General features: G+C 37.5%; 1 protein-coding gene across 1 annotated transcript; it reads left to right on the forward strand.

Moving 5' to 3' along the window:
• Positions 1-174: 174 nt before the first annotated feature.
• On the forward strand, positions 175-2,679 carry ccdc167 (coiled-coil domain containing 167). Its single transcript, XM_020632885.3, has 4 exons — positions 175-335; positions 499-593; positions 741-793; positions 1,683-2,679. The coding sequence occupies exons 1-4, from the start codon at positions 210-212 to the stop codon at positions 1,799-1,801; spliced, it is 393 nt and encodes a 130-aa protein (XP_020488541.1). The 5' UTR covers positions 175-209; the 3' UTR covers positions 1,802-2,679.
• Positions 2,680-11,833: the final 9,154 nt, after the last annotated feature.

Raw genomic sequence — 11,833 nt, forward strand, 5'->3', positions numbered from 1 at the left:
ACAACCTTGCTTTTTTTTTTTTTTTGTGGCGATAACCCTGCTTCATTTGATGACATTATTATTGAGGTTTTTAATGTAATTTATCACCGTCTTTTAATTTGACTCTTACACGACCCCAGCGCACAGGTGTGGGTAATTCATTTTGACACAGACAGGGGGCAGCAAAGCCTCTGCAGGAGTGACGTTGTCCGAGGAAGAAATTCAACCTTATGAAGAAGAAGAAAATACTTCCGCATAAGTCAGAGTTTATCCTTCTCGGTAAGGTGTCGGATAGTTGTCCTGAAATGCCTAAATTAAAAGACAAAAGACGAGAGAAAACCAGCGTCGCCACTGAGGTAAGACGCTTGGACTCCCCCCCCCAGCCAGCCACACAGCATGTCAGGATGATAACTCGTTAGCATGCGTCAGCTACTGCATCTAAATGTCCTGCATGGTGAGTCTGGGTTGTTGTTTTCCATCCTTGCTTAGTTTGCTCCTTTTTTAAATCTGATTTCATAGATTGACCGCTTAGAGGAGCGGAAGGCGCGTTGCCAAGACAACCTGGAGAGGGCAGAGTTCAAAAGCAGGAAAGAGAAGCTCTCTGAGAAGGAAAGGTGAGGATGAAGATTGTATACAGACTTCTTAAACACCTCTTCTTGTCTCTGTCCTTTGGCTGCTTGGTCAGGAAGTTAAAACTCCTCTAATTGTGTGGTTTTTTTTTGTTCTTCTTCTTTCTGTCTCTCATGCTCATTACTCCACAGGGAGGAACTGGAAGATGAAATGGCCATTATGAATGAGAGGGTGCAAAAATTAGGTACGTTCAATTAAACCAGCTGCTTATCAGTACTTCACAAATCACTGCAAGTATATACACAACATTTGCAATTTACAACAGGGGTGGGCAACTGGCGGCCCGGGGGCCACATGCACCCCCCCCCCCCCCATCAACCCTCAATGTGGCCCTCAGGTCAATTTTTACATATCAATGAATTGAAAATGTGACAAAATCTGCCGTGAAATCATGAAAACCAGAAATACGTCCATAATAATATTTGATCACTGGCATATGTTGAGTTAAATCTGAGACATAATTGATTTTTTTTAAATATATATATAATTGATTCATAATTGATCGTTTTTGTTGTATACTACAATTTGGCCCTTTGGCAGGGAGAATTAATTGAATGTGGCCCTTGCCGTGACCAAAGTTGCCCGTCCCTGATTTACAATAAAGACATCATTGTAGTCGTCTAAGTGATAAATCAAAACCTTTCTTTGGCATGCCAACTTAGTTTGTGTTTGGCATTGTGCAAATGCATAAAGCACCATGTCCAGCTCAGGTTAAAACAGGGTGCACACAGTTAATGTAGCTTTTTTTTTTTTTTTTTTTTTTAAAGCTGTTTATCTGCCTACATTATTTACTGCTTATTTAGATGTGTTATGTTATTCCTATTTCTATTATATATTTCTCTCCCTAATGCTATTTTTAGAGCGACTGTCCCCCCTTCCGATTAATAAAGTGTTTCTTATTCTGAAAGTTTTTATTCGGTCAACCATGTAAATATGTATAATATGTAATGTCACCTTAAATTGACCTCGTCCTTATGATATAGAACACCAGAGGAGCCATCGCTGGTTTACGCCCCTTAATGAGAATTCTAATGTAATGAGAATCAATATGTGCGTTTGTTCTCTACCTCTAGACAAGGAGCTGGAGACATTACGGGGAGAGAATCGGAAGAACATGCTGCTTTCAGTCGCTCTGTTGGTTATCAGCGCAGTGTTCTATTATGCCTTTTTTTACAATGAAGAAGATTCATAAAATAAGCCAATATCTGAAAGGGACCTAGAAGAGCAACGTCAGGACAATGTTGTTGTGAGGAAATATGTGAGGCCAAAGGGCTGTGCATGCACAGTGATTAAATCCATGATTGTACTGCCTCTAGGGGGCAGCATTGTCATTTTCCTAACTCACTCTGTTCATCATGCTGGGTTGATCCTGCACAGTCAGAACCCCATCTGAACTGCCTGAACTGCAAATGTTGTGTTTTAAGCATGTTTAAACCTTACTTTTCAGCTTTAACTCTCTAAGTCAAATGTTTTTTTTCCTCTACTACTTGCCAATTCAAGCAGGATACTGTGGGAACACTTTGTGCCAACACATGTTTATGTAAGCATGTTTAAGTTTGTTTTAACAGCCCTGAATTTTAATAATCTTTCATGAAACTAAACTATAAAGGGCCTGTTTACTGTCACAGTCTATCTTTTTATTTCTGTATGAAGATCTATATTATGACAGTGAACAAGAAGCGATTAGAGAGTTTTCTAACTTAATAACCAATAAAAAATACCAGTAGCTTTAAGAGTCTGCCACAAACAAACCCATTTAATATGTGTGTTTTATACCTTATATTACAAAAGGTGCTCTGAAATGTTGCCAATCAAGTCAGCTTTAGCCTTTCCAGTGATATATGAATAAAAGCATGTTTCATACAGTGAACCACAGTGTGCAGTTACATACAGATACAGCGGTTATAGAAACATTTGTGAAAATGTGAACTTGAAGAATGTATTTTTTTTGTTTTTGATACTGATGCTGGTCATGTATCCATCTGCTAATAAAAGCTCCAAGATGCCAAACATTCATTGAAAATGTGCATACAATAAATAAAGGAATGACAGTGGGGTTTTTATCTTTAATCTGTCTGATGTTATCGTATGTTTTCTTTTTTTGATGCGTATTCACAATTTATTTGGGATGATATTTGGGTGCAGTAGCGTAGAAATATTTGTATTGAAAAATCATCATTACTTGTAGCTTAAACAGAGGCCCAGATTTGATGTCATATTTAAATTAATTTTGATTTTCCATACAAACTTGTGAAGGGATGACACTACTCAGTGGTTCTGGTCAGGAGGATTGTTATGTGACACTATCACTGGGTGAAAAATGACTCCTTTAAGTGTCATATAATAATAATAACAGGAGTTCTTTTTCACCCAGTGACACAGTTCCAGTGTGAAATGTGTGACACTGTGGTATTAAGTTCAAGGGGAAAAGCAGTAGTCCTATGGCCTTGTAACCATTCTGAATGGGTACAAAATAATCTTGATATTTATTTTGATAACTTTGTCAGTAATGACTCTCTTTAAGAGAGTCATTATTTTTCTCTATTTTTCTCTTGTTTAGCCATGTTCCTATTCAGGTCAGATTTAGAATGAGAAAAAATAATGTTGCCTTCACCTAGTTTTGCCTAGTCTAACTGTGCCATGTAATTACAGAAATATAAAGAATGAATGATATACCATTATCAAGTATTAGGGCCTGAATACACTTTCCTGACTACATGGTCCAGGTTCCAGGTGAATGCTACTAGAATTCAATAGCTGTCTTTATGTAAAATATTGCTGTTATTCCACACCCGTTTCTTTTAATATTGAGGTAGAACACATTTTCTACTTTTCTGTTATCCATTTTCTTAAACATTTGGTGATATTCAGAGTAAGGCTGTCTAAAGATTTTTGTGCCTTTAATGGAGAGATAAGACAGAAGATAGAGTCGGAAATCAGGGAGATAGAGAGAAGGGAATGACATGCGGGAAAGGAGCCACAGGTGGGATTCGAACCTGGTGGTATGTTGTATGGTACCTCACATATTACCATGGTACATAACACAGTAGCTGGTATGTACAATGGTATACCTTGGTAAACTTTATCATGGGTGACTACAGCTTGAGTAGCTTTCAACCACTTCCTAGCTAAAATGACTGTTGGATATGATGCATAAGTTAGTAAAGTCCTACATTTCTAGAAAACAATAATGTTAACTAGCTTAAAGGAATATTTACGAGGCATCCGTGGGCAGCTCAGCTGTAGTGACTTAGCTGTCATATAATGAGCTATCAGATATGTGATTTTAACAATCCACTGTCTTGTAAGTTGCTTATCAAGCAAGGTTTTGTTCGCAGTCTGGGAAAACTGCTGCACAGCATTGAAACAGAATTTGAGTTTCCCAAAATGGAAACAGTCTTAGAACATAACTTCTTTCAAACAGTTAAAATAAAAATGTCACTGAAAAAAAATCCACTCGGTAGCTGCTATTTTAGCAAAAGTGAATGAGATAAAATAGTGGATTTTATTGAGAATATTTTGGTCCATGTTTATACAAATGTGTCTTTCCAACTAGGTTCTAGGTTCACTGACTCAAATAGTCTTTGTCCCTTATGATAAAGTCCCATTTCATTCAATTCATCATAATGATTCACTGCTTTTCTAAGTATGTTTTTATTTGAAGAACAAAATAAATGTGGTCAATGGCACAAAGGAACAGGCTAGTGTAAGTAGGTTAGAGCTTTTTCTATGCTTGTACATTTATGCAAGGTCAATTCAAATATATTTTTGGCTTTTGGGTTGTGTTGACAATGAAACACAGTATAAAGCCACACTTTGTGTTGATTTAAAACGATTTCAGATATCTTAATTTTGGATATAAAAGAGGGAGATATTTTGCTGTTGTGGCAGTACATTTAAAAACAGGACAGCCAAGCAAATAATTGTTTGTTTGTTGTCCCTCCTACACACTCTATTATCTCAAACACAGTCCACAGCACACCTACACACTCTCAATCTCCCATCCGCAGATACCCTAATGTAAACAACCCCATTATGTAACACATCTGTGGGATTTAAGTGATGATTATGGCCTCTGAATATAATCACATAATTGTTTTCATCCTCTCATTTATAATGATCCTCATGATCCTATGGTTGAATCCCCAAATTAACACTGAAACAAAAGAAATCACTGAATGTGGGACCTCTCCCTGAGTTACTTTCATTTCTCGTTAACAGCTCTACAACTGCATTTTTGTTTTAGAGTGTGCACTCCTGCTTAGTCAGTCGCTGAACTTTTGTGCAGTTTTGCTTTACATGACACCGCCTTTTAAGTGACCTCAAGTTATGAAAGTACCCGACTTACAAAAAAAAGAGACTATTTAAGGTCTGCCTGAGCACCAAAATGCCAGATGTCACTTTGAGTTGCTTTGTTTCTCAAGAAGAAAGATGTTTGAGCTCACCCGCTGCAGGTGGCGGTTCAGTGTCTGCTCTCAGGTCAGGTGTTATTATGTAAGTTGTGCAACATTTCTTCAGTTAAAGAACCTTCTTTTGTGACCTTTTTGACCAGTTTACTGAAGCAATATGACATCATAAACCAAATGTTCAGTCATATGTCGCCTGAGTTTAATATTTGTGTCTGGATTTTTCTCCATTCTTACATATTACTGTCCATGCATATGACATGCCAATGCATAATGTACAAGTATTGTGATGTCATCTGTTATTTTAATGAAAGTTATAGTCATATCTAACTAAGTGTAGCATTATCACCAGTATACTAAATACTAAAATAATACTACAGGCTCTTCAATTAAAACTAATCCTAAGTATGAGAACAGAAATTTTAGCACATTTTCAGAAAGATGTAGTCCCTTAATAAATGTTTGTAATTACATTTAATGCATCAACCTCTTCCTGAATGACGTGTCAAAGTTTCTTGAAACTGTGCTTAAAGGTGCACTATGGAGTTTTGGTTGAGAAATTTGAAAGTTGGAGAAGTGTACATATCCTGTGGTTTATGTTCATAACTCTATACAGAAACTGTCCTCAGAGGAAAATGTGGTCCCACGTAACACTGTAGCTTTTTTTTTTTTTCGCACCAAACAGTGTTCCAGTGTCCCCAACTTATGCTTTGAATAAAGTTTGTGTATTCAGTTCAGTTCAATATAGCGAATTGTTTCACTTCTCCAACTTTAAATTTCACTACCAAATCTACATAGTGCACCTTTAAAGTCAGGACTTCAGTCATCATGCACAGATAAAAAACGCAAGTTATATTCCTGAGTCCTCAGACTTGACATGGCTGACTTCACCCTCTACACACCTCATTTCTGTATTAGTCATCGTGATAGTAGTCAAAGTGGGGACACATCTCTTTATAACTAAATAGGAGGTTACTTTTGAAAGGAACATGAGAGCAGAGTCAAGTAGATGGGAACATGGAGGGGTGATGTGATGGGTGTCAGAGAGATGATTTGAAGCAGAAGAGCCTCTTAAAGGTTAAACTGTCAGGTCGGGAAGTTTACACCTCACTCTTAACATGCAGACTGGGGCAGGAAGGTGCGTTGAGTGTGAGGGCATGGAGAGTACAACTGTGTGAGCTGATTGCAGGTAATTATGCTGAATGAGTGTGGGAGTAATGGAATTAATAGACTATATGTGAACCAGCTGCAGTCACATTAAGCTATGCTACTGAACTGAACTACAGATCCATTTAACTTTATCTCACTGTATAACGCTCTTCAGGTCACTGTGACTTGTTTTGGTTAAGTAATAATAAATGTCATTTTGGTATTTTTACCTCCTTGCCTTAGGTGTAATAAATAACTTGTTCAAAAATCATTCTTAACCCATCTTCTCCCACGGCATGATTGAATTACTGATATAATATTGTGGTCAATTTGACCTCATTGTGAAAAATCAGGCTTAATAAGAGATTGCTCCAAAAATCCATTTTGCTTGGTACCTGACATTCTTTCTTATAGAGTGGAATCCCAAGGCCTCTTTTCATTTTTTATGTGTAAGTAACACAGCCAATTACAAAAACCTACAGTATGGCAAAAGACTTTCATTCTTTCCCCCTTTTGCACATTAATAACAAATTTAAAGATAAAATACTCTGAATCATAATGCTCTCCAGGGCTGATAGGTCAAGTATTGTTGTTAAAATGGGATTATTGTTTATTATTTCAAAGTTTATCATAAAGCCTCACATCATCCAAATCCAGTGTATGCGTCAATCTTAAATGACTGTAAATATTTCCAGCTATGTCTTATCGTGCATCATGGAAGGAATTGTGCTAGCTGCATTTATCCGATACATGCGCTTGTACTTACAGTAATACTGAGACTTTGAAATCTATCCTGCAATTAAACCAGTTCAAGTTCTGACTGTGCAAAGCTTTATTATTGGGTTTTTACCTATTTGACTTGGTTTCAATCATCTGTGTCATCAGGCGTGCACAAATAAAGAATATACAATCTGCAGACCTCAGTTTATTTAAAACAGCAATAAAAGCACGGATGACATCAAAGTGAAACTGTTACATAAAGTGTTCATTCTAACAAAACAGGCAACATTATTCCCATGGCATGTTTTTTGGTTCACATTTAAAAAAAATGTTTTGTGGAGTAAACAGCTGAATTAGTCCAAGCTAGCTGCTGTACAAATGATTATGTTAAGCCAGAGACAGCTGTACGATTATGCAGTTAATTATCATTATAAACAACAACTGCAGCTTTTGAGACATAATGCCTTTGATCTACAGAGCAGCGGAGAACGGAAGCACGGAAATCTCTTCAGCCTTATTTGGAATACAAAAAAATGTTCCTGGTGGGTGATCATTTGAAACTGCAAAGATGTGGTGCCTTATTTACTGATGCATCCATGTAATGCATATTCATTTAGGACTATGCACTGAAACACACCATACAGTGTCTATGGATAGCATCCCATGCACAAGCGATTTGATCATGACCCAAGAGTTACTTCATATTTATCATCCCTTAACACGTGTTCTTGGGATGGGTCATTACTCCCTTTTCATGTGTTGTGTAACTCAAGAAGTAAATATCATTTGTGGAGGAGCTAAGTTTAAACTTCAAAGCTTAAGCTCATTGTACCTTAAAAATGTACCCTCAGCCACACTATGTATGTTCATGCAATGTTTTTCTGAGAAACCAGGAGGAGAGAAGTCAATGTCCTTGGTCCTGCTTAAGGGGTTGTTCTGGCTCTCTCTTACTTATACACACACACACACACACACACACCCACACACACACACACACACCCACACACACCCACACACACACACACACACACACACACACACACACACACACACACACACACACAACTCATACAACTTCACAAAGCATGCAGGCAGCATATACTGTACAGTACACAATACAGACAGTATAAGGTCAGTACATGCACTCCACACCCTGTCACAATCTGGTAAATTACCCATGACAAATCCTGGTAGGTACCAGACTACTAACAAGCACACTCATACAGTACAGTCCTGTGCCAACACGTGCACACAGACAGACATACACTCACACACTCACACACACACCCACCCACACTCAGTGTTTGAACAGGCCACATGCAGAGGGAACAAGGCTGTACAGCTTTTTATTGCAAAGCAGATTTTATGTTGCCAATGCTTGCTGGTCTCTGCTTATCCAAGAGATAAAAACCTGTGTGTCTTTGTCTTTGTTTGTGTGTCATTCTATGTTGAAAGTTTGTGTGTGGAAACGTCTGCTTTCTCCATGGGGGGCACAATCAAAAATGAACGCTGGTATTGATTTTTTTGAAAGCCTTTTTTGTCTCATATCATTCAAACATTCCTGCGACCCCGGCCTTCCCGTGAATATGAAACCAACCCAGGAGGGAAGCAACAACCAGCAATTTGTGTGATTATGCAATCAATAACATGAAAGTCTTTTCCATCGAACTAATGGCTAACTGAGTAATAGTAATGTTTCTATCGAAAGCATTTGCTACACCACTGTAATTAATGGTATTAATGAGGAAATCATTCGACTGTGTACTTTGGTAATTGCCTGGAGAGCTGCCCAGGTCTGCCCTGATCAAGCATTACATAATTCAAGCAGTGCTACCAGCCCCTGTCCAGTCTAGTGGATGTAATATCAAAGTGAAGGCATACCTGGCAAATGTTGTTTGCAACTGTTGTTACATTAACCTCTGCAATAGCCCAGGTATACAGATTCAGCTTCTTAGTCCAGGGTATAGGTCACCAAACAACACTACCACAATTTCTGCAATGGAATCATTTTAGAGTCTTTATACAATAATACATAAACTAGCTAAAGAAACCTTTAAAGTGCAAAATGAGGGAAAGTATTTAAAGTAACACTGGATTAAAAATGGATCAAGTGACCCAAGAAACGTGTTTCTGTTGTATTGCAAATCCGGCAGATAAACAAAATGTGAGCTTCTAAAGTGTTTTAGAATCTTTCAACTCATTACTTTGGGTCGATCTCAGAGCTAATGTTGCATTGTTTTGAGCGAAAGAAGGCAGTCATCAGCTAAAATGCCAGCTGGTGACATCATGGAGCATGTTGCAGCTAAAGAGTACAATATGTCACTGGTGGAGACCAAAAGCAGAGTCAAAAGGAGAGTGAAATTAGCATTTACATTCCTCCGATTGCCAGAAACTCAATTCCAGATGAACGTGAATGTTACTCTGTATCTCCTTTAGATTTAATTTGGCAGTTGTTTTCTCAAAGGTTTGGCCATATCCTCGTTAAACAAGACAGTTGGTCAGCCTTCTTTTCACAGCTTGTTCTTGTTGCCCATAAACAATACTGCAGGTGATATAAGGATATTTCTCAATTTTAGCTTCCAAGTTGAAGAAAAAAAAATGTGGAGACCATCTTTGAATACTGCAAGTATAGAAGAAGACTTTAAAAGTACATTGAAAAGAATTTAAATTTGAACAGCTATACCTCCATGACAGTATGTAACATGATCAAGAGCTGGATTCTACCTAGGGATTATTGTTGTCTGCCAACTTCTGCCAATGAGGTCAAGAACTGACCTTTACAAAGTGAGATTATTTTTGTTGAAAACACTGTGCCTATTTAGTGAGACATATAGACAGTGAATATTTGATAAGCTGTGTGCTCCAAGGCCTACTTTTGCATAAAAGGAGAATTAACAGTGTACCTTTAGTGTATGCAACCAAACTCAAAATCTTTCAGTCACGTTTTTTTGTTTTGTTCTGTACTTCACAGTGGTGAAGTAACACTTTGATGAGATGTGTTCTTTTATTATAGAGGCTGGGTTTCCTTTGTTTCTGATCACTGAGTGTAAAAATCTGAAGGGCATTGCTTGATTGAGTCAAATAATTGGCTTCAACAACAAAGAAAATGAAATGTTACGCTGTGATTTAACCAATTTTTATCAAGTAAAACTCTCAAAAAGGAAAAATAAACTATTTTTTACCAACCTTGATTGATCTCAACTTAAAGAGACATATTTATCATTTAATTGTACATTTATACCTACAAGAAGTTAACTCCAGCCCTCATCAAAAGTGTGACTTTATTTTGTAACCTCTTGCCACAGGCTGACTCTGAGAGCCCTGTGCACTAACAGGTGGTGGTTGTCTGCTTTCCGGAGTGACCAAAAGCAACATCTGTTGAGGTGAAGAAAAAAACACCTTGAACAAACATCTTTTGCTTTCACCGGCCTCCGTGTGCAGTCCATTAGTGGCCTCCTGCCTCCCTCACCTTTCCCCCAATTTGTAACGGCTCTAAACCAAATTGTGGGGTTCGCAGCTTTCAAATTGGAGATTATTATGGTGATAGTCCACATGAGGAGCAAGTGCAGTGAGCCCTGTATGGCTGCTGTGAGAGAGCTGTTTATTGAGACGTGAATGGGAATGAGCTGCCCAACGTAGAAAAATCAGGAGTTATAAAAAAAAAATCCAGTTTGAAGTCATTGTGAAGAGAGCCCTCCTGAAACTCACACGTATTACTGGTCATAGAAAATAACATGCACAAGCATTTTAAGCTGATTTAGTGTACTTTGGTCATTTAAGTACTGATTTTGAAGACAAATAAACTCCTTTGCATTCGTATCTTATCATATTAAACATTATCAAACCATAACGCACTGTATCAAAACTTATCTTACTGTATCAAACTATATTGTACTGTATCACATCATGACGTACCTTAACATATCATATTGTACCATTCTACCTTATCATATCCTTCTGAGATGTACCATATCATATTATATCGTATCGTGTCTTGTTTCCAAACAAACCTTTATTCTTTACAGCTTGTAGAATCTCCATTAACAATACATTTGACTGCCATGTGAGTTTGACCTGAGAACTCAATTCAATATTTGATTTCATTTTTCAGTTATTATATGACCATGCTAATGAAACAATGAGGGATTATTTAGGCAGTTTGAAAAATAAGGATTAACCCAGTTGATAAAATGTTTCATACTTCAAGCTGGGTGTTGCAAATATGTCAAATATGAATCACAGGTAATATGAGGTTGTGTGTGGGAACACAATTAGAAGGCAGTTTGCAAGGGAGTAGAAAAGTTATTACAACAAGAGACAAAAGCTCAAGTAAACTTATTTCTATATGGAAACAGATTTAAAATGATGCTTAAAGTCTTCATGAAATGTAACTTCAAGAGTTACTAACTGCCATGTTGTGAGGTATTTCCTACTGAAACGGGATAGAACTATCACAAGATAGAAGATATTATATTTTCGATGGTGTGCTGATGTCTTCTAAAAGCAATAACAGGCTGGGGTCTGATAACTTTTACAAGAAGAAAATACCTGTCTGTGTATCTCAGTACCTCTCTATGTTTCTCGGTTGACAACAGTTCTCTTGTTCCAGTGTAATACTCTGATTACCTCCGTTACGATCTGTTTAAACAGCCTGGTAGATAAACTGCTGTGTTTGTTGCCGCTGAGGCTGCCAGGCTCATGCGTTCAGTCTTGACAGAGCAGACAGACTTATTATTGTCGTCTCTCGTGTCACACAAACATACACGTGCCTGTGGCCACTTCACCCTTTAATCATAATTGTTGATGCTGAAGAGACAAAGAGAGATAAGGCAAACTTTTTTTTCTTTCTCTGCTTAAGCAATAGAGAATTTTAATCTTATCAATGCAACCACATGCCAATATCAATAATTGATCAATATAATAAATTGCAAAACAGAAATGCTTGCTTG

Source organism: Labrus bergylta, chromosome 15 (assembly GCF_963930695.1).
Source record: "Labrus bergylta chromosome 15, fLabBer1.1, whole genome shotgun sequence".
Classification (NCBI taxonomy): domain Eukaryota; kingdom Metazoa; phylum Chordata; class Actinopteri; order Labriformes; family Labridae; genus Labrus; species Labrus bergylta.